The 23,682-nt window shown below is 42.6% G+C and overlaps 1 protein-coding gene across 10 annotated transcripts in view; it reads left to right on the plus strand.

Annotated features, from left to right (window-relative positions):
* The window catches only part of ABHD18 (abhydrolase domain containing 18), a 69,902-nt gene that overhangs the window by 31,778 nt on the left and 14,442 nt on the right, over positions 1-23,682 (plus strand). For 6 of the 10 annotated variants that reach the window (XM_033215221.1, XM_033215229.1, XM_033215226.1 and 3 more), the window contains 4 exons: positions 11,078-11,156; positions 11,265-11,349; positions 13,516-13,543; positions 20,474-20,612. In XM_033215221.1, coding sequence (XP_033071112.1) covers positions 11,078-11,156; positions 11,265-11,349; positions 13,516-13,543; positions 20,474-20,612 — 331 coding nt within the window. Of the gene's footprint in view, positions 1-11,077; positions 11,157-11,264; positions 11,350-11,702; positions 11,781-13,515; positions 13,544-20,473; positions 20,613-23,682 lie in introns of those variants that run through there. The other 4 variants (XM_033215230.1, XM_033215231.1, XM_033215227.1 and 1 more) reach the window with 4 other exon arrangements.

Consider the following 23,682-nt stretch of genomic DNA (forward strand, 5'->3'; position numbering starts at 1 on the left):
TATTCTGTTCTTTTTCAGGGTGCACTGATTTCATATTGTTCAAACACACATGTTTTACAATCCATTTGTACAATAGTGGTCCTGAGGTGATGTACATTCTCAGCTTACGAAGCTAATGTGATTAAGAGATTAAAGACAGGCATAAGAAATTAGAAGAGTATTGATTGGAGAAGTGACAAATGTCCATGAAATCTTCACAATTTATGTTCAGAGATTGCAGTAAAGACAGGCGTAAAAAATTATAAAAGTATTAATTGGCCAGGCGCGGTGGCTCAAGCCTGTAATCCCAGCACTTTGGGAGGCCAAGACGGGCGGATCACGAGGTCAGGAGATTGAGACCGTCATGGCTAACATGGTGAAACCCTGTCTCTACTAAAAAATACAAAAACTAGCCGGGCAAGGTGGCGGGTGCCTGTAGTCCCAGCTACTCAGGAGGCTGAGGCAGGAGAATGGTGTAAACCCGGGAGGTGGAGCTTGCAGTGAGCTGAGATCCGGCCACTGCACTCCAGCCTGGGCAACAGAGCGAGAGACTCGGCCTCAAAAAAAAATATATCAATTTTGGCAACTGATAAATGTCCCTGAAATCTTCACAATTTATGTTCTGCCTCGGCTCCAGCCAGTCCCTCCGTTCGGGGTCACTGACTAACCACAACACACTTTCTAATTGATTTGCATCTAATACAGATGTACATACACAATCTTTTTTTTTTTTTGAGACGGAGTCTCGCTCTGTCACCCAGGCTGGAGTGCAGTGGCCAGATCTCAGCTCACTGCAAGCTCCGCCTCCTGGGTTTATGCCCTTCTCCTGCCTCAGCCTCTCGAGTAGCTGGGACTACAGGTGCCCACCACCACGCCCAGCTAGTTTTTTGTATTTTTTTTTTAGTAGAGATGAGGTTTCACCGTGTTAGCCATGATCGTCTCGATCTCCTGACCTCGTGATCTGCCCGTCTCGGCCCCTCCCAAAGTGCTGGGATTATAGGCTTGAGCCACTGCGCCCGGCCACATACACAATCTTTTTTTTTTTTTTTCCAGACGGAGTCTGGCTCTGTCTCCCAGGCTGGAGTGCAGTGGCCGGATCTCAGCTCACTGCAAGCTCCGCCTCCCGGTTCACGCCATTCTCCTGCCTCAGCCTCCTGAGTAGCTGGGACTACAGGCGCCTGCCACCTCGCCCGGCTAGTTTTTGTATTTTTAGTAGAGACGGGGTTTCACCGTGTTAGCCAGGATGGTCTCGATCTCCTGACCTTGTGATCCGCCCGTCTCGGCCTCCCAAAGTGCTGGGATTACAGGCTTGAGCCACCGCGCCCGGCCCACATACACAATCTTACTGTACTCTCTGGAGATCAGGAAATATGATGAAAGAGTGTTGAAGACTTACATTTCAAAAGACTAGGCAGTCAAAAGGATATTCTTATTTTAAAAAGGAAAAAGTAACAACAAAAGACTAGGCAGAATCAGTACAAGGAGTTCTTTGAGGGCGGGGTAGAAGGAATACTCATTTCATATGACTAAAATTAGAGTTTCCTTGAATCTCAGCCCTCTTCAGTCTGCCTTCCTTCTAGACTCAAAAAGCTAGGTATTTGCCTTTTGGAATTTGTGGTTTGAAACTTGTAGAGTACTGCTTTCAGCCTTGTCAAAGGCAACAAGTGATTAAGAAAAGCAGTGTACAACCTAGCAGCAGTAGGCAAATGTGTGATTAAAGCTACGTAACCATAACAGCTGTTGGCTCAGAGAAAAACTTAGTCATTTCTTATTAGCTCTCATCTCCCTCCCTCCTTACTTTCTGTTCCACTTTCCCTGCTTCTTTATTCTTCCTTCTTCTCCTTGTCCTTCTCTTTCTTCTCCTCCTCCTCCTCCTCCACCTTCTTCCTCTCCTCCTCCTCCTCGTTTTTTTTTTTTTTTTTGGTTTGTTTTTTGTTGTTTGGGTTTTTTTTTTTTTTTTTTTTGACCACCTTGCTCTATTGCTCAGGCTGGAGTGCAGTAGTGCGATCATAGCTCACTGCAGTCTTGAACTCCCAGGCTCCGGTGACCCTCCAACCTCAGCCTCCTGAGTAGCTGGGACTACAGGCATGCACCACCACAACCAACTAATATTTTTATTATTTGTAGAGAACAAGGTCTCTCTATGTTGCCTAGGCTGGTCTTGAATTCTTGGGCTCAAGGGATCCTCCCGCCTCAGCCTCCCACAGTGCTGGGATTATAGGCCTGAGCCACCATCCCCAGCTTCACTTCTTTATCTCACTTCCTCTTTTCTGTCTCTCTCTTTCTTTGACTTGGTCTAATTTGTCTTATCCTTTGTAAATTTTTCAAGACTTTTTATTTTTGAGATGGAGTCTCGCTTTGTTGCCCAGGCTGGAGTGCAGTGGTGCAATCTCGGTTCACTGCAAGCTCCACCTCCCGGGTTCACGCCGTTCTCCTGCCTCAGCCTCCTGAGTAACTGGGACTACAGGCACCCGCCACCACACCCAGCTAATTTTTTGTATTTTTAATAGAGACGAGGTTTCACCGTGTTAGCCAGGATGGTCTCGATCTCCTGACCTTGTGATCCACCTGCCTCGGCCTCCCAAAGTGCTAGGATTACGGGTGTGAGCCTCTGCTCCCGGCTGACTTTTTTTTTTTTTAAGAGACTGGATCTCACTGTTGGCCAAGCTAGTCTCAAACTCCTGGACTCAAGTGATTCTACCCATCAGCCTTCCAAGTAGCTGGGACTATAGGTGGGCACCATTGCATCCAGCTCTAATTCTTCAGGTCTTTCTGGTTTTTTTCCACTTCCCTCTCTCTGCAAATGCCATTATTAAATGTAGCGCCCCCAAAAAGGCAAAGAACTAAACAAGATAAAAGCAAAACAGTTTATTCTAGTAACCTATAAACATTACATTTTAAATTATATGAATTGTCTAAGTCTGTAGTTTGTCTTTAACTCTGCCACTATGGTGCTTTACATACTTAGGAACTTTAAAAATCTTTTGAATGATTATTGGGATGAAATATTGGGTTTTAGTGTCTAGAATCCAAAGCAAAGCAGTTATGCAACTATGGAAGTGATACACATGTTCACTGATTTCTTGATTACTCAAGGTGAAGGAGTTTGTTATTATACGCAGACTCTCATTTAAATATATAAAATGTATATATATATTTTTAAAACACGAGCCTGGCCAACATGGTGAAACCTCATCTCTACTAAAAATACAAAAATTAGCTGGGCATGGTGGCGTGCGCCTGTAATCCCAGCTACTCGGGGCTGAGACAGGAGAATCACTTGAACCTGGGAGATGGGAGGTTACAGTGAGCCAAGATCACAGCACTGCACTCCAGCCTGGGTGACAGAGTGAGACTGCATCTCAAAAATAGAATTTAAAAATAAATAAGAAAGTAGCCTTCTGGTGGCTTAGTTCCTACCATGGCTTAGAATGAAACAGGTTCCTAGGTGAAGGTGAGTTGCTGATGTGGGTAAAAACAGGATTATTTTACTCTATTTAAAAACAAAACAGTGACAACATATTAGCTAAAGCCCTCATTTAGATTGTTTTAAAATTACAAAGTAATACATGGTCATTATAGAAATGAGTGCAAATAATACAGATTCTGGAGGAATCTCTAAGAAGGCTACCTATCGGGTACTATGCTCATGACCTGGGTGATGGGATTATTATTCTTTTGAAGGCTGCCTCTTTGTATCTTTTGCCTGTTTTTTAATGGGGTTGTTTGGTTTTTGTTAAATTGTTTAAGTTTACTATAGATTCTGGATATTAGACCTTTATTGAATGCAAGTTTGTGAATATTTTTCTTGCTTTCTGTAGGTTGTCTCAGCCTGTTGCTACTTTCTTTCTTTTTTTTTTTTTTGCTGTGTAGAAGCTCTTTAGTTTAATTAGGTCCCACTTGTCTCTTTTCTTTATGTTGCAATTGCTTCTGGAGACTTACACATTCTTTGCCAAGTGTATTAGTTTGTTTTCACACTGCTGATAAAGACATACCCAATACTGGGCAAACAAAAGAAAGAGGTTTAATGGACTTAACAGTCCATGTGGCTGAGAAAGCCCCATAGTCATGGCCGAAGGTGAAAGGCATGTCTCACATGGCGACAGACAAGAGAAGAGAGCCTGTGCAGGGAAACTCCCCTTTTAAAAACCATCAGATCTCATGAGACTTATTCACTATCACAAGAACAGCATGGGAAAGACCTGCCCCCATGATTCAACTACTTCCCACCAGGTCCCTTGCAAAACACATGGAAATTAAAGATGAGATTTGGGTGGGGACACAGCCAAACCATATCATCAAGGCTGAACCCAGAATTTCCTAGGTTTTTCTTCTGGGGTTTTTATTGTTTTAGGTATTACATTAAAGCCATTAATCCATCTTGAGTTAATTTTTGTTTATGGTGAAAGGAATGGGTCCAATTTCAATCTTCTGCATATGGTCAGCCAGCTATCCTGACACCATTTATTGAATAGGGAGTCCTTTCTCTTTTGTCTGCTATTGTTGACTTTGCCGAAGATCAGGTGGTTGTAGGTGTGTGGGTTTATTTCTGCGTTCTATATGCTGTTCCATTGGTCTACGTGTCTGTTTTTATACCAACATACCAGTACCATGCTGTTTTGGTTACTATAGCCTTGTAGTATAGTTTGAAGTTGGGTAATGTGATGCTTCCAGCTTTGCTTTTTTCGCTTAAGATTGCTTTGGTGATTCATGCTCTTTTTCGGTTCCGTATATGAATTTTAGAATAATTTTTCTAGGCCGGGTGCAGTGGCTCAAGCCTATAATCCCAGCACTTTGGGAGGCCAAGATGGGTGGATCACGAGGTCAGGAGATTGAGACCATCCTGGCGAACACAGTGAAACCCCGTCTCTACTAAAAAATACCCAAAAAAAACTAGCCAGGCGAGGTGGTTGGCGCCTGTAGTCCCAGCTATTCGGGAGGCTGAGGCAGGAGAATGGCGTGAACCCGGGAGGCGGAGCTTGCAGTGAGCTGAGATCCGGCCACTGCACTCCAGCCTGGGTGACAGAGCAAGACTCCGTCTCAAAAAAAAAAAAAAAGTAATTTTTCTAATTGTGTCAAAAATGGTTTCGGTAGTTTTATAGGAATAGCATTGAATCCGTGAATTGCTTTGGACAGTACAGCCATTTTAACTATTGATTCTTCCTATCCACGAGCATGGAATGTTTTTCCATTTGTTTATGTTGTCTCTGATTTCTTTCAGTAGTGTTTTGTAATTCTCGTTGTAGAGATCTTATACCTCCTTGGTAAGCTGTATTCCTAGGTTTCTGTGTGTGTGGTTGTGTGGCTATTATAAATGAGATTTGTGTTCTTGATTTGGCTCTCAGCTTGGATGTTATTGGTGTATAGAAATGTTACTGAGCGGGCCGGGTGCAGTGGCTCAAGCCTGTAATCCCAGCACTTTGGGAGGCTGAGACGGGCGGATCGCAAGGTCAGGAGATCGAGACCATCCTGGCTACCATGGTGAAATCCTGTCTCTACTAAAAAAATACAAAAAAAAAAAAATAGCCGGGCGTGGTGGCAGGCACCTGTAGTCCCAGCTACTTGGGAGGCTGAGGCAGGGAAATGGTGTGAACCCAGGAGGCACAGCTTGCAGTGAGCTGAGATCCGGCCACTGCACTCCAGCCTGGGCGACAGAGTGAGACTCTGTCTCAAAAAAAAAAAAGAAAGAAAGAAATGTTACTGAGCTTTATACATTAATCTTCTATCTCTATCTTGAAACTTTACTGAAGTTATTTATTAGTTCTGAGAGCCTTCTAGCAGAGTCTATGGGGTTTTTGAGATATAACATTATATTGACTGCAAAGAGAGATAATTGACTTCCTCTGTTTCTATTTGGATGCCTTTTATTTTTTTCTGTTGCCTGATTGTTCTGGTTAGGATTTCCAATACTGTGTTGAATAGTGGTAGTGAGAATGGGAATCCTTGTTTTGTTCCAGTTTTCAAGAGGAATGCTTCTAGCTTTTGCCTATTCAGTATGGTGTTGGCTGTGGGTTTGTCATACATGGCTCTTATTATTTTGAGGTATCTTCCTTTGATGCCCAATTTATTGAAGGTTTTTAACATGAAGTGATGTTGAATTTTATCAAAAGCCTTTTCTGTATCTATTGAGATGATCATGTGGTTTTTGTAAGTCTGTTTATGTGGTGAATAACCTTTATTAATATGCACATATTGAACCAATCTTGCACCCCAGGAATAAAAGCCCACTTGATTGTAGTGGATAACTTTTTGATGTGCTAGTGTTGTCCTTATAGCTTCTGATACTTTTTTCCTTGAGGTTCTGTAGATAGTAAATTTCTGAGTTATTCATATGTAAAAATGATTTTATTATCCCTCATAGTTAGTTAACCCCTTGCCTACTCATGTAATTCTTGGTTCAGAATAACTTCCTTCAGAATTTAGAAGGCTTTGCTGTGTTTTTTTGTCTTCCAGCATTATTGATGAAATGCTTGATACCAACTTGATTATTCTACTTTTGTAGGTAACCAGTTGTTTCTCTCTAGAAACTTTTGTGGTCTTTTCTGTATCCTTAGTGGTTAGATGTTGTTGTTGTTGTTTTTTAATTCTTTGTGCCTGCCACTCAGAAGACCCTTTCAGTTTGAAAAAAAACAGATAAATTTTCATCTATTATTTTTGCCACTTTTTTTTCTCCTGTTTTGTCTCCATTCTTTTCTGAGATTCCTGTTAGAAACATGTTGGAGCGAGGCATGGTGGCTCACGCCTGTAATCCTAGCACTTCAGGAGACCTACGTGGGTGGATCACCTGAGGTCAGGAGTTCGAGACCAGCCTGGCCAATATGGCGAAACCCCATTTCTACTAAAAATGCAAAAATTAGCTGGGCATGGTGGTGAACACCTGTAATCTCAGCTACTCTGCAGGCTGAGGCAGGAGAATCACTTGAACCCAGGAGACGGAGGTTGTGGTGAGCTAAGATTGTGATACTGCGCTCCAGCCTGGGCGACAGAGCAAGGCTCCATCTCTCTCTTTTTTTTTTTTTCTTTGAGATGGAGTCTTGCTCTGTCACCCAGGTTGGAGTGGAGTGGCCCTGCAATCTTGGATGACTGCAACCTCGGCCTCCCAGAGTCAAGTGATTCTCCTGCCTCAGTCTCCCAAGTGGCTGGGATTACAGGCACTCGCCACCATGTCTAGCTAATTTTGTGTTTTTAATAGAGACGGGGTTGTGCCATATCCAAAAGCTTTCATATCCAAGCTCCACAGAATCTAACTATAGTCTGTCCCAATTCCGTATTACCAAAAGAGCAAATCTCATTGCCCTAACTTGGCTTATGCTTGGCCCAGTCAGCTGTGGCAGAGGAGTCACATGGCCTATACCCATTCATCATGGGACACTGGGGAAGACTGTTAGAAGATAGTCGAATTTGAGCAGACTGATTACTGAAATTAATTAGGTGGGTAGTTAGTTAATACTACAATAAAAACTTCCTATTAAAGCTATTATCCAATAATGAAGTCACTACATGCATTGCTATGGAACAAAAGGAAAGTACAAATAATAGCAGAGATGTCCAGCTTTCTACTGAAAAAATTCTTAAATGTTTTCATTTCGGCCGGGCGCGGTGGCTCAAGCCTGTAATCCCAGCACTTTGGGAGGCCGAGATGGGCGGATCACAAGGTCAGGAGATCGAGACCATCCTGGCTAACACGGTGAAACCCCGTCTCTACTAAAAAATACAAAAAACTAGCCGGGCGAGGTGGCGGGCGCCTGTAGTCCCAGCTACTCAGGAGGCTGAGGGAGGAGAATGGCGTAAACCCGGGAGGCGGAGCTTGCAGTGAGCTGAGATCCGGCCACTGCACTCCAGCCTGGGGGACAGAGCGAGACTCCGTCTCAAAAAAAAAAAAAAAGAAATGTTTTCATTTCCCCAAAATCTTTAAAATATCAGGAAACAGGATAATGCTCAGAATGCAAAATGAAGCAAGGTGTTAGTTAACAGTGGCAGTTCTCATTATGGAATTGAAAATTAAGAGTTCCCATGAGCACAAAACAGAAATAATTCTTAAACCATCCTAAATTTATTTGTCTTTGTTCTATTCTGCAATTTATTGACGGTGGATAAGTGGTGATATTACCCATTCTGTCCAAGCAAAGTTTTCAGCTCAGAATTGAGGTTTTATGTTGCTTGAGAATCTAGTCACCTCAGGTCAAACCTTCAGGTGACAGTACAGTCTTTTCCTATGATAGTAATTCTAAAATATGAACTGCTAAGAAAATTAAAATGAGAAATGAGTTTGGGAAGATGAAAATGTTTTGAAGATAGGTGGTAGTGATGGTTGCACAACGTTACTGTACTTAATGCCACTGAATCATACACTTAAAAATGGTTAAAACGGGCCGGGCGCGGTGGCTCAAGCCTGTAATCCCAGCACTTTGGGAGGCCGAGACGGGCGGATCACGAGGTCAGGAGATCGAGACCATCCTGGCTAACACGGTGAAACCCCGTCTCTACTGAAAATACAAAAAACTAGCTGGGCGAGGTGGCGGGCGCCTGGGGAGGCTGAGGCAGGAGAATGGCGTGAACCCGGGAGGCGGAGCTTGCAGTGAGCTGAGATCCGGCCACTGCACTCCAGTCCGGGCGACAGAGCGAGACACCGCCTCAACAAAAAAAAAAAAAAAAAATGGTTAAAACGGACAGGTGTGGGGACTCATGTCCGTAATGACAGTTATTCGGGAGACCATGGCGGGAGGATCACTTCAACCCAGGAGTTCAGGATCATCTGGGGCAACATAAGAAGACTCTGTCTCTTCAAAAAATAAAAGAAATTAGCCGTTCAAGACCAACCTGACTTAACATGGAGAAGCTGCATCTCTACTTAAAATACAAAATTAGCTGGGTGTGGTGGTGCATGCCTGTAATCCCAGCTACTCTGGAGGCTGAGGCAGGAGAATCGCCTGAACCTGGGAGGCAGAAGTTGCAGTGAGCCGAGATCACATCATTGTACTCCAGCCTGGGCAACAAGAGTGAAACTCCGTCTCTCAAAAAAAAAAAAAAGAAAGAAAGAAAGAAATGAGTCAGGTGTGATAGCACATGCCTGTAGTCCCAGCTGCTTGGGAGGCTGAGGTGGGAGGATTGCTTGAGCCCAGGAGGTCTGGGCTGCAGTGAGCCATAATTGTGTCATTGCACTCCACCTTGGGCAAAAACGTGAGACCCTGTCTCTAAAAAAAAAAAAATAATGGTTAAAATTGTAAATTTTATGATATGTATATTCTAACACAGTTAAAAAAAATAGAGAAGTCATACAGGTTAAAAGAAAAAACATAAAACATTAAATGAGGACCAAAATACTACAATAAGAAAAAAACAAAGGCCAGGTGCAATGGCTCATGCCTGTAATCCCAGCACTTTGGGAGGCTAAGGCAGGAGGATCGCTTGAGTCTAGGAGTTTGAGACCAGCCAGGCAACATAGCGAGACCCCATGTTCTCAAAAAATAAAAAATTAGTTGGGCTTAGTAGCAGATACCTGTAATCCCAGCTACTGGGGAGGCTGAAGTGGGAGGATCACTTGAGCCCAGGAAGTTAAGGCTTCAGTGAGCTGTGATCATGCTGCGGCACTCCATCCTAGGTAACAGCAATACCCTGTCTCAAAAAAAAAAAAAAAGACAAATAGAGAAAACTATCTGCGCATTTGTGTTTTTTGTTTTCTGGCATGGATTGACTTGACTTGTAAGTATCAACATTTTAATGAGTCAGATTCTATCATATACTAAAAGTTTTTTAAAAAGACAACATAAACTATTTTATTGATTCATCAACAGCTTGTACAGCCAAGCATTTCTTTTGCAAAGAGGAAAAGTCAGAGCTATATCTAAAGAGTTATTTCTTTTGGCCAGGCACGGTGTCTCACACCTGTAATCCCAGAACTTTGGGAGGCTGAGGCAGGTGGATCACAAGGTCAGAAGTTTGAGACCAATCTGGCCAACATGGTGAAATGCCATCTCTGCTAAAAATACAAAAATTAACCAGGCACAGTGGCGTGGACCTGAAGTCCTAGCTACTCAGGAGGCTGAGGCAGGAGAAGTGCTTGAAGTAGGGAGGCAGAGGTTGCAGTGAGCCGAGATCGTGCCACCGCACTCCAGCCTGGGTGACAGAGCGAGACTCTGTTCCTTTTTTTTCTTTTTCTTTTTTTTTTTTTTGAGACGGAGTCTCACTGTGTCGCCCAGGCTGGAGTGCGGTGGTATGATCTTGGCTCACTACAACCTCTGCCTCCTGGGTTCTAGCGCTTCTACTGCCTCAGCCTCCCAAGTAGCTGGGATTACAGGCATGCCTGGCTAATTTTATTTGTATTTTTAGTAGAGACAGGGTTCTTCCATGTTGGTCAGGCTGGTCTCGAACTCCCAACCTCAGGTGATCCACCTTCCTCAGCCTCCCAAAGTACTGGGATTATAGGCGTGAGCCACTGCGCTCAGCCAATAGTTACTTCTTTTTTTTTTTTTTTTTTTTTTTTTTTGAGACGGAGTTTCGCTCTGTCACCCAGGCTGGAGTGCAGTGGCCGGATCTCAGCTCACTGCAAGCTCCGCCTCCTGGGTTCACGCCATTCTCCTGCCTCAGCCTCCCGAGTAGCTGGGACTACAGGCGCCCGCCACGTCGCCCGGCTAGTTTTTTGTATTTTTAGTAGAGACAGGGTTTCACCATGTTAGCCAGGATGGTCTTGATCTCCTGACCTCGTGATCCGCCCGTCTCGGCCTCCCAAAGTGCTGGGATTACAGGCTTGAGCCACCGCGCCCGGCCAGTTACTTCTTTTAAGACTTACTCATATACGGTGGTGTCTCTACAAGATAAGAAAATTTCTTTATGTATTTATAAAATTGTGATATTGAACAAGGTAAAGAATAGTGACAATAAATTCTGTGTTTATGTTGTATTTAATATTTTAATATCCTAACAGAAGGCAGATTTACAATATCTTTGTAGCGTTTGGACAATTTAATTTAGTTAATTACAATTTGAATGTTAAAATTTCGACAGAACTTTTCTCTCAAATAATTTTTAAGAATTGAAAGTTTTTATTGAAAGCCCTTTAAAGAGAATTTTATTGATAAGTCTTTGCTTTTAAAAATAGGTTCCAATTCATTGTGCCTAAAGAATGGAACAGCAAATATAGGCCTGTATGCATTCATCTTGCTGGAACAGGAGATCATGTAAGACTTTATTATAATGCTTTAATCTCCAGATAATTTGTTAACATATTCTCCTTAACAGATGGGGCTACTGTATTCTTTTGAGTATGTGTTCTTTTCTTTCCTTAGCATTACTGGAGGCGACGAACACTAATGGCCCGTCCTATGATTAAAGAAGCCCGAATGGCTTCTTTATTGTTAGAAAACCCTTATTATATCCTTTTGTGATATCTAAGAAGTCTTTTGCCTTGTTTATTTATTAATATAGTTAGTCATCAAAAGGAATGATAGTAACAAAGTTTTCTAAACCAGTTAAATTTAGTCATCAGTTCAGAAAATACTTAAGAAGTAATAATCAAAAGGAGAGAAAGACTATTTCATGCCTCTTAAAAATTAACATAAGGATTGTACTTCTATTGTGCAGTAAAGAAATTGTACTTCTATTTCTTGGGAGACTTATGCTAGATTTTTAATATTAGTAAGTCAAATGTTTACTATTAAGGAAACACTCATGTTTTAAATGCATTTACAGTATCAGTTGAGGTTTAGACAGTTCTTAACTTAATTTTCAAGATGACGTCAGACTATTCACAGAAGAAGAAATGAAACTGATGCATAGGTATAAAGAAATGTTCAACGTTGCTGGTAATAAATGTAGAGTTAAAACAATAATGATCAACTATTTAAAAAAAAAACACAGTACTGGTGAGGCTGCTTTGAAATGGGCACTCTTGTTATTAATGACTGAAAATTAGTTCAACCATTTGGGAAAACATTTTTTACCATGTGTATCAGGAGCTTTGAAACATCATATTCCTTGACAAAATGATTTTGATTCTGGGAAATTTATTCTAAGGATAAAAACTAAGAAATAATTAAATAACAAAAACATGTTTGTATGTTTGTATAGCTTTAGTTTAGACAGTAAAGCATTAGAAATAGCTCAATGTCTAAAATAGAAATAGTTATGTAAACTGTGGTTCATAATATTGGAATTTGATGCAATTGGTTGTGTTACATTTATTTCTCTACCTGTGTTATATTTATTTCTCTACCTCTTACTACCTTTGTGACCTTGGCTATTACATAACCTTTTAGTACCTCAATTTTCTCACTGATAAATGGGAATAATCTCTTAGGTTATTGAGGTTATTAAATGATTAATACTATCTAGAACAGTGCCTGATAAATAATAAGCATTCAGTAAGTTTTAACTCTTATTATTAAAAAGCTTACAATAATGTATGACAAGTATTTCTGATGTGAAAATAGGATATAGGCCAGGTGCAGTGGCTCACGCCTGTAATCCCAGCACTTTGGGAGGCTGAGGTGGGCAGATCATCTGAGGTCAGGAGTTCGAGACCAGCCTGGCCAACATGGTGAAACCCCATCTCTGCTAAAAATATAAAATTAACCTGGCATGCTGGCACATGCCTGTAATCCCAACTTCTCAGGAGACTGAGGCAGGAGAATCACTTGAATCTAGGAGACAGGTTGCAGTGAGCCAAGATCACGCCATTGCACTCCAGCCTGGGCAAAAAGAGTAAAACTCTGTCTCAAAAAAAAAAAAAAAATGAAAAGAAAATAGGATATAGACTCTACGGTGTGGCACAGGTATGCAAAAAAACTGAAAACAAAATCCAAAGCAAAAACTGTGCATTGGCCTGGCACGGTGGCTCAACGCCTGTAATCCCAGCACTTTGGGAGACCGAGACAGGAGGATCACCTGAGGTCAGGAGTTTGAGACCAGCCTGGCCAACATGGCAAAACTCCATCTCTACTGAAAATACAAAAATTAACTGGGTATGGTGGCGTGCGCCTGTAATCCCAGCTACTTGGGAGGCTGAGGCAGGAGAATCGCTTGAACCCAAGAGGCAGAAGTTGCAGTGAGCTGCCTGCACTCCAACCTAGGTGACAGAGCAAGATGGTGCCTCAAAAAAAAAAAAAAAAACCGTACATAAAGAGAAATATACCAAAATGTAATCTGGTTGTCTGTAGATTAAGTAGTTGTTCTTTAATCTGCTTTTTAGTACTTTTTGGATTTTCTATAATAAAAATTATATAAGTGAAAAAATCAATAAACTTCATTTAAAATTTAAATTGAAGATTGTACAACCCTGTTAATTTACTGAAAACATTAATAGGCATACTTTATTGGCTGAATTATGTGACATATGATGATATCAATAAAGCTGGGGGTTTTTTTTAATAAAAAGGAAAATAATTAAGTTGAAAATTTAAGAACTTCTAAACAGCCTACTTAAGAGAATTAGAATGGAGTTACTCCAGTATTAAATTGTAGAAAATTTAACTACTTAATGTACTCTCAAACAAAATTATTTAATTATTTTAAAACTTTCTCTTTGACCCACATTCTTAAATGGCTGCAGGAAACCCAAGGACCAAATGTAAGTATATATCACCTTCATTTTTGCAGTCTTTTTACCAAATATCCAGCAGTATTAAAATTTTGGTTGCCTTCAGTTAACCATTTCTAAATTGAATATCTCAATATTATGGGGGGTGAGTTCTGTTATAAAACTGTAGTATGAATACTGACTTTAATTTTTATTTTTAAGATTTCTGCATTTTAATGTCTGTTAAGGAAATACAATAAAAAATTTTAATAGGTAGACTTAATATATAGTTTAGTTGTGAAACTGTAAATGAAGAAATGATAAAACCTTTTCCTTTTTTGGTTTTTATTTTTTTACTTTTTTTTTTTTTTTTTTTGAGACGGAGTCATTCCATCGCCCAGGCTGGAGTGCACTGGTGCGATCTCAGCTCACTGCAAACTCTGCCTCCCTCGTTCAAGCAATTCTCCTGCCTTAGCCTCCCAAGTAGCTGGAATTATAGACATGCACCACCACACCCGACTAATTTTTGTATGTTTAGTAGAGATGGGCTTTCACCATGTTGGTCAGGCTGGTCTCAAACTCCTAACCTCAAGTGATCCGCCTACCTTGGCCTCCCAAAGTGCTGGGATTATAGGCGTGAGCCACCGTGCCCAGCCTACCTTTTCCTTTTTAAGGTACATTTACATTGTGTAATTAGACACTTTATTCTTACAATGAATAATATAGAAAATCTGAAGATAAACTTTCTCTTTTCATTCTTTTAAAATGATAAACTTCAAGGCGTTTCCATAATCTATACTGTGTTTCATTTGGTTTATTCAATAAGTATTTGAACCTAGACCCTGGGAATACTGCAACAATAAGACAACATTTTCTCATAAAGTTTGTATTGTAGTGTGGGAGATAGATAACAATAAATAAGGTGATTTCAGATATTTATCAATACCCAATGAATGAAGTAAAGCAGGGCAATTATATAAAGAATAATATGGGGTGCAGTGTAGTAACAGTATTATATATGAAAACATAATATAATGAGAAGGAGCCACCTGCATGAAGACTTGGAAGAAGAGCAGCCACAGAGAAGGAAAAGTAAATGAAAAGCCCCATGTAAGCATCAGGAGGGGAGAGTAGTACAAGATGAGGTCAGAAAGATAGGCAAGGGCCGAGTACAGTGGCTCACACCTATAATCCCAGCACTTTGGGAGGCCAAGGTGGGTGGGTCACTTGGGGTCAGTAGTTCGAAAACAGCCTGACCAACATGATAAAACCCTGTCTCTACTAAAAATACAAAAATTAGCCAGGTATGGTGGTATACACCTATAGCCCCAGCTACTGGGGAGGCCAAGGGGGGAGAATCACTTGAACCCAGGAGACAGAGGTTGCAGTGAGCCAGTACCATGCCGCTGCACTCCAGCCTAGACCACAGAACAAGACTCTGTCTTAAAAATAAATAAATAAATAAAAAATAAAAGACAAGGACCGGATTGTGATAGGCCATCATGCTTTGAATGTGAACGATCAGAAAGTGCAACGGGAAGTGTCTAGAGGACTTTAAGCAGATGAGTGGCCTGATTTATATTTTTTAAGACCTACTTTGGTTTACTGGGGCAAGAGTAGCAACAGAGAAAACAAGCCGGGCGCGGTGGCTCACGCCTGTAATCCCAGTACTTTGGGAGGCCGAGGCGGGTGGATCACAAGGTCAGGAGATCGAGGCCATCCTGGCTAACACGGTGAAACCCCGTCTCTACTGAAAAATACAAAAAATGAGCCGGGTGTGGTGGCGGGCACCTGTAGTTCTCAGCTGCTGGGGAGGCTGAGGCAGGAGAATAACGTGAAGCTGGGAGGCGGAGCTTGCAGTGAGCGGAGATCATGCCACTGCACTCCAGCCTGGGCAACAGAGTGAAGACGCCGTCTCAAAAAATAAAATAAATAAATAAATAAAGCAACAGAGAAAACAAATAGGAAGCTATTGCAATGATGCAGGAAAGAGTAGTGACTTTAGGTAGCAGTGGAAATGGAGAGAAGTTTTCCTGGGTTCAAGATATATTTAAGTTTAAATAATAGGACTTGTTTATGAATTGGATGTTGTGGGAGGGAAATCAAAAGTTCTGGGCCGGGTGCGGTGGTTCACGCCTATAATCCCAGCACTTTGGGAAGCCAAGGTGGGCAGATCACAAAGTCAGGAGATCAACACCATCTTGGCTAACACGCTGAAACCCCATCTCTACTAAAAATACAAAAAAGCCGGGCCTGGTGGCAGGCGCCTGTAGTCCCAGCTACTCGGGAGGCTGAGGCAGGAGAATGGCGTGAACCCGGGAGGCGGAGCTTGCAGTGAGCCGAGATCGCCCTATTGCACTCCAGCTTGGATGACAAGCGCGAAACTCCATCTCAAAAAAAAAAAAAAGCCAGAAATGGTGGTGCACACCTGTAGTCCCAGCTCCTGAGAAGGCTGAGGTTGAGAATCACCTGAGCCCGGGAAGTCGAGGCTGCCGTGAGCCATGATCAAACCACTTCACTGCAGCCTAGGCAATGAGAGTGAGACCCAGTCTCAAAAACAAGAAAAAAGAAATGGTTTGCAATTTAAATCACAGATACTTCTCTCTTGCGCATTCTTTCTTTTTAAAAAGCCATCTTAAGTCTGTTTTCATCAAAAATGCTGAAACAGGCTGGGCACGGTGGCTCAAGCCTGTAATCCCAGCACTTTGGGAGGCCGAGACGGGCGGATCACGAGATCAGGAGATCGAGACCATCCTGGCTAACCCCGTGAAACCCCGTCCCTACTAAAAATACAAAAAACTAGCCGGGCGAGGTGGCGGGCGCCTGTAGTCCCAGCTACTCCGGAGGCTGAGGCAGGAGAATGGCATAAACCCGGGAGGCGGAGCTTGCAGTGAGCTGAGATCCGGCCACTGCACTCCAGCCCGGGTGACAGAGCGAGACTCCGTCTCAAAAAAAAAAAAAAAAAAAAAAAAAATGCTGAAACAATTTGAGGCCGAGTCTACCGTTATAAATAACCACTGTCCCAGAATTTCATATCAATAACTTCTAAAAGAGCAAACTGGAGACCTGAGAATTCAAGGCTCCCATACAAGGCTAAAAGAAAAAGTTGGGGAAATTGTGTAATCATAAGTAGAAAAATGACTTGAGGATAGGAAACAAAGATAAGAATAAATGGGTTTTTTTTCTGATGAAGCATGACTATGATCTGTTTGGATGAAGGATAGCATAGTTTCCATAAACAGAAACCCTACCTTCTGGACTTAGAGCTCTGAGAGGACTTGGTAGGACAGTGGAAGTAAGGTCTTTGGGAGCCAAGATTTTGTTTTTCACGCTTGGCATTCCTTCTGGCACCCGGTTCTTTGCACATATTATGTGTAGGCATATGATAAATAATCATTCGTAAAATGAATTTTTGTAACTTTGACAAGGTTTCATCCAGTAACCAGTTATGTGTGTCTTAATACAAGTTACATTTTGAAAAGTAGATTCTAGCCGGGCGCGGTGGCTCAAGCCTGTAATCCCAGCACTTTGGGAAGCCAAGGTGGGCAGATCACAAAGTCAGGAGATCAACACCATCTTGGCTAACACGCTGAAACCCCATCTCTACTAAAAATACAAAAAAGCCGGGCCTGGTGGCAGGCGCCTGTAGTCCCAGCTACTCGGAGGCTGAGGCAGGAGAATGGCGTGAACCCGGGAGGCGGAGCTTGCAGTGAGCCGAGATCGCCCTATTGCACTCCAGCTTGGATGACAAGCGCGAAACTCCATCTCAAAAAAAAAAAAAAGCCAGAAATGGTGGTGCACACCTGTAGTCCCAGCTCCTCAGAAGGCTGAGGTTGAGAATCACCTGAGCCCGGGAAGTCGAGGCTGCCGTGAGCCATGATCAAACCACTTCACTGCAGCCTAGGCAATGAGAGTGAGACCCAGTCTCAAAAACAAGAAAAAAGAAATGGTTTGCAATTTAAATCACAGATACTTCTCTCTTGCGCATTCTTTCTTTTTAAAAAGCCATCTTAAGTCTGTTTTCATCAAAAATGCTGAAACAGGCTGGGCACGGTGGCTCAAGCCTGTAATCCCAGCACTTTGGGAGGCCGAGACGGGCGGATCACGAGATCAGGAGATCGAGACCATCCTGGCTAACCCCGTGAAACCCCGTCCCTACTAAAAATACAAAAAACTAGCCGGGCGAGGTGGCGGGCGCCTGTAGTCCAGCTACTCCGGAGGCTGAGGCAGGAGAATGGCATAAACCCGGGAGGCGGAGCTTGCAGTGAGCTGAGATCCGGCCACTGCACTCCAGCCCGGTGACAGAGCGAGACTCCGTCTCAAAAAAAAAAAAAAAAATGCTGAAACAATTTGAGGCCGAGTCTACCGTTATAAATAACCACTGTCCCAGAATTTCATATCAGTAACTTCTAAAAGAGCAAACTGGAGACCTGAGAATTCAAGGCTCCCATACAAGGCTAAAAGAAAAAGTTGGGGAAATTGTGTAATCATAAGTAGAAAAATGACTTGAGGATAGGAAACAAAGATAAGAATAAATGGGTTTTTTTTCTGATGAAGCATGACTATGATCTGTTTGGATGAAGGATAGCATAGTTTCCATAAACAGAAACCCTACCTTCTGGACTTAGAGCTCTGAGAGGACTTGGTAGGACAGTGGAAGTAAGGTCTTTGGGAGCCAAGATTTTGTTTTTCACGCTTGGCATTCCTTCTGGCACCCGTTCTTTGCACATATTATGTGTAGGCATATGATAAATAATCATTCGTAAAATGAATTTTTGTAACTTTGACAAGGTTTCATCCAGTAACCAGTTATGTGTGTCTTAATACAAGTTACATTTTGAAAAGTAGATTCTAGCCGGGCGCGGTGGCTCAAGCCTGTAATCCCAGCACTTTGGGAGGCCGAGACGGGCAGATCACAAGGTCAGGAGATCGAGACCATCCTGGCTAACACGGTGAAACCCCGTCTCTACTAAAAGATACAAAAAAACTAGCCGGGCGAGGTGGCGGGCGCCTGTAGTCCCAGCTACTCCGGAGGCTGAGGCAGGAGAATGGCGTAAACCCGGGAGGCGGAGCTTGCAGTGAGCTGAGATCCGGCCACTGCACTCCAGCCTGGGAGACAGAGCCAGACTCCGTCTCAAAAAAAAAAAAAAAAAAAGAAAGAAAAGTAGATTCTAATTTGGTCATTTTGGTAATAAAATATATTTATTTCAATCACTATATACGGATGGTTCTAGGACCCAAAAGGATATATTTAAATACTTTTTTTTTGTTTGTTTGTTTTTGTTTGAGATGGAGTCTCACTCTGTCACCCAGGCTGGAGTGCAGTGGCCCGATCTCTGGCTCACTGCAACCTCCACCTCCTGGGCTCAAGCGATTCTCCTGCCTCAGCCTCCTGAGTAGCTGAGATTACAGGCACGCACCACCACACCTGGCTAATTTTTGTATTTTTAGTAGAAACAGGGTTTTACCCTGTTGGTCAGGCTGGTCTTGAACTCCTGACCTCGTGATCTGCCCGCCTTGGCCTCCCAAAGTATTGGGATTACAGGTGTGAGCCACTGCACCCAGCTTAAGTACTTTTTATAAGGAAATATACTTCTATGTAAAATTAGCTTCTAAAAATGAAATTCCAGTTGAATTGGTCTTTATTTAAAACATGTATATTTATAAAAACGTATTTGTTTTATATTTTATTATATTCATAAATTGTGTATTTTGTGAAAATAAGCAACATATTTAAGATTTCAGTAATACATGAGCCTAGTGTTTGGTTAAATTCTTTATTTATATTGCCTTTTTTAAAAGTTATGCTTGGCCAGGCGCAGTGGCTCATGCCTGTAATCCCACCAGCACTTTGGGAGGCCAAGGCGGGCAGATCACAAGGTCAGGAGATCAAGACCATCCTGGCTAACGTGGTGAAACCCCGTCTCTACTAAAAATACAAAAAATTAGCCGGGCGTGGTTGCAGGCACCTGTAGTCCCAGCTACTCGGGAGGCTGAGGCAGGAGAATGGCCTGAACCCGGGAGGCGGAGCTTGAAGTGAGCCGAGATCACGCCACTGCACTCCAGCCTGGCTCCATCTCAAAAATAAAATAAAATAAAATAAAAGTTATGCTTTAAGCCTGGGCGTGGTGGCTCACACCTATAATCCCAGCACTTTGGGAGGCCAAGGCAGGCTGATCACTTGAGCTCAGGAGTTCAAGACCAGTCTGGCCAACATGGTGAAACCCTGTCTCTGCTAAAAACACAAAAATTAGCCAGGCGTGGTGGCGCATGCCTGTAATCCCAGCTACTCAGGAGGCTAAGACAGGAGAATCGCTTGAACCCAGGAGGTGGAGGCTACAGTGAGCCAAGATCATGACACTGCACTCCAGCCTGGGCAACAGAGCAACACTGTCTCAAAGAAAAAAAAAAAAGTTAAGCTTTAAATTCTATTATAATAATTTCAGTAAAGATTATGTGCTATAGAACAGGAACACTTTTTTTGTTAAGTTTTAGGTGATTTGATGTGTAATCTAATGTTAGCAGCTAATTCCTTTTTTTTTTTTTCTTTTTTTGAGACAAGGTCTCACTCTGTTGCCCAGGCTGGAGTACAGTGGTGCAATCTCAGCTCACTGCAGCCTCTACCTCCCAGGTTCAAGCGATTTTCATGCGTCAGTTTTCCACATAGCTGAGATCACAGGCATGCGCCACCATGCCCTGCTAATTTTTGTATTTTTAGTAAAGACAAGGTTTCACCATGTTGCTCAGTCTTGTCTTGAACTCCTGACCTCAAGTGATCCCTCTGCCTCAGCCTCCCAAAGTGCTGGGATTACAGGCATGAGCCACCACACCTGGCCCTAATTCCAATTTATTACATTGTTTTACTTAACTATCTGGTCCTTTAAAAGAAATACATGAAGTCTGGCAGCCTGTTGTAAATTTGCATATATTAGCATGTAAATACATAAAATAATCATTTTCTATTTTGTTTTGTGAGGGTAGAAGGTCCAGCTTAAAAAATGTGTCTGACCTTTTTGTGATGGGAGGAGCTCTTGTTTTAGAATCTGCAGCTCTCTTGCACTGGCTAGAGAGGGAAGGTTACGGCCCTTTAGGAATGACTGGAATATCCATGGGAGGACACGTAAGCCTTTTTATTTCTGTTTACATTTAATTATGTTTATGTTTGTAAGATCTAGAGAACCTGGTTATTTTAAAAATTCACTTTAGGTATAGAATTAGTTTTGGTAAAAGTAGGAAGCAGAAACAGATTCCAAACTCTTATTCCAATTATGAAGTAATGATGTTAATTTTTTATATAGACACTGTACTACTCCACAGTTGTATCTCAGATATTAGATTTAATATTTTATTACAAATTAATTATAAAATTTAACTTTTCAAGTCTCAAGTATAAATGCCCAATTTTGCTGTTACATTGGTCAAGATAGCTGAATTGGAAAATACTTTCCATTTATCTATCTCCCTAGTACCACCAACCTATTTTACTTTTTGTCTGCCTTTTAGAGTGTACTAAAATGGATTCCTAATTGCTTTCTCTGTCTCTAGTCTTTTATTAATCTTTTTCTTTTTTTTTTTTTTTTTTGAGACGAAGTCTCGCTCTGTTGCCCAGGCTGCAGTGCAGTGGCTTGATCTCGGATAACTGCAAGCTCCGCCTCCCGGGTTCATGCCATTCTCCTGCCTCAGCCTCCCGAGTAACTGGGACTACAGGTGCCCATCACCACCCGGCTAATTTTTTGTATTTTTAGTAGAGACGGGGGTTTCACCATGTTAACCAGGATGGTCTCGATCTCCTCACCTCGTGATCCACCCACCTCGGCCTCCCGAAGTGCTGGGATTACGGGCATGAACCACCAAGCCCAGCCTCTTATTAATCTTTTCTGTAACCATTTCTCCTCCACACCCTAACTACAGTGATCTTTCTAAATCTTGTCTTTGTTCTGTCTTGTTCAAAACCTGCCAAAAGCTTGTGTGCACACTGGGCTCCAGCTGTGTCACATGTTAGCATCCCTCTAGTGCTCCCTTATTCTCTTTCACCTAGCTGAGTAACAGCTTACCCTTCTGTTTCAGCTGTGACACCCAGGCTTACCTCCAGACTATACTTGAAACTCTCATTAGTAACTTTTTACTGTACTTTACTGACTTGTTCAGCAGTCTGTTTTCTCTATGAAGCAGTTGAGACATAGAGGGCCAGGAATATGCTCTGATTTATTACTTCGCACATATTAGTCACTCAGTACATTTTTAAAAAATTGTTAGTATTTTGTTTGTGTGTGGGCTCAAGTGATCCACACAGGTTGGCCTCCCAAAGTGCTAGGATTCTAGGTGTGAGCCACTGCACCTGGCCTAAAAAATAATCATACCCCAACCTAGGCAACATAGTAGTAAGACCCTGTCTCTACAAAAAAAATGTTTAAAAAATTAGGCATGGCCGGGCGCGGTGGCTCAAGCCTGTAATCCCAGCGCTTTGGGAGGCCAAGACGGGCGGATCACGAGGTCAGGAGATCGAGACCATCCTGGCTAACACAGTGAAACCCCGTCTCTACTAAAAAATACAAAACTCTAGCCAGGCGTGGTGGCGGGCGCCTGTAGTCCCAGCTACTCGGCAAGCTGAGGCAGGAGAATGGCGCAAACCCGGGAGGCGGAGCTTGCAGTGAGCTGAGATCCGGCCACTGCACTCCAGCCTGGGCGACAGAGAGAGACTCTGTCTCCAAAAAAAAAGAAAAAAGAAAAAAAAAGAAAAATTAGGCATGGTGGCACATCTCTGTAGTTGTGGCTACATGGGAGGCTGAGGTGGAGCCCCTGAGTTTCAGTCTGCAGTGAGCTGTGATCATACCACTGCACTCCAGATTAGGTTAGGTGACCCAGACAGAAGCGAGATTTTATCTCAAAATAATAATAATTATTATTATTATATGAGTTTCTGTATTTCTCTTGAATTTGAAAGTTAAGTTCAAAAACTTAACTCAAATTTAAAACTATGCTGGGGCCGGGCGCGGTGGCTCAAGCCTGTAATCCCAGCACTTTGGGAGGCTGAGACGGGCGGATCACGAGGTCAGGAGATCGAGACCATCCTGGCTAACACTGTGAAACCCCGTCTCTACTAAAAAAAATACAAAAAACTAGCCGGGCGAGATGGCGGGCGCCTGTAGTCCCACCTACTCGGGAGGCTGAGGCAGGAGAATGGCGTGAACCCGGGAGGCGGAGCTTGCAGTGAGCTGAGATCCGGCCACTGCACTCCAGCCTGGGTGACAGAGTGAGACTCCGTCTCAAAAAAAATAATAATAATAATAATAAAACTATGCTGGGCGCAGTGGTTCACACCTGTAATCCCAGCACTTTGGGATGCCGAGGCAGGCACATCACCTGAGGTCAGGAGTTCAAGACCAGCCAGACCAGCATGGTGAAACCCCGTCTCTACTAAAAATGCAAAAATTAGCCAGGTGTGGTGGCACACGCCTGTAATCCCAGCTACTCAGGAGGCTGAGGCAGGAGAATCGCTTGAACCCGGGAAGCGGAGGTTGCAGTGAGCTTAGATCACGCCACTGCACTCCAACCTGAGCAATAGAGCAAGACTCTCATCTCAAAAAAAAAAAAAAAAAAATTCAAAACAACTACCTGGCAGTGAAACAGAAGATGGAAAAGGATTTATATTCCTACCTAGTAGTGTTTCCATTGTTATCACCTAGGTCAGGTCCTTATAACTTTCACCTAGATTACTGCCTATTAACTGGTCTTCCTACCTCAGCTCTCCCCTTCTCTGTTCAGTCCTGTAAACTACTATCATGTTACCTTCTTTGAATCACTTCTTTGACAATACTACTCCTTTGCTCAGACCTCTTTATTAATTATCGATTATCTATAGAACAAAGGACCTCTAATCTGATCCTGATCAATCTTTCTAGCCCTACATATCTCCCTCACTCCATTGGCCACATGTGCCTATTGACCATCCCAACTGAAGCATATTGGTTATTTCCCTATGAGACCCTGTGCATTCTCACCATCTTGCCTTTGATCATACTGATTTATTTCTATGGAAGACAAGACCCTATCTTTCATTCCTCTAGAAGACTTACCCATTTCATGAAGCCTGCCTTTCCCTTCTGATTCCTCCAGCCCAGAAGGGAAAGTAACTTTTCCAGAAGATAAAGTTCTCCCTTCTCCAAAAGGGAGAGTAATTTTCCCTTCTC

Source organism: Trachypithecus francoisi, unplaced genomic scaffold, assembly GCF_009764315.1.
Source record: "Trachypithecus francoisi isolate TF-2019V2 unplaced genomic scaffold, Tfra_2.0 Lachesis_group1, whole genome shotgun sequence".
In the NCBI taxonomy this organism is placed as follows: Eukaryota; Metazoa; Chordata; class Mammalia; order Primates; family Cercopithecidae; genus Trachypithecus; species Trachypithecus francoisi.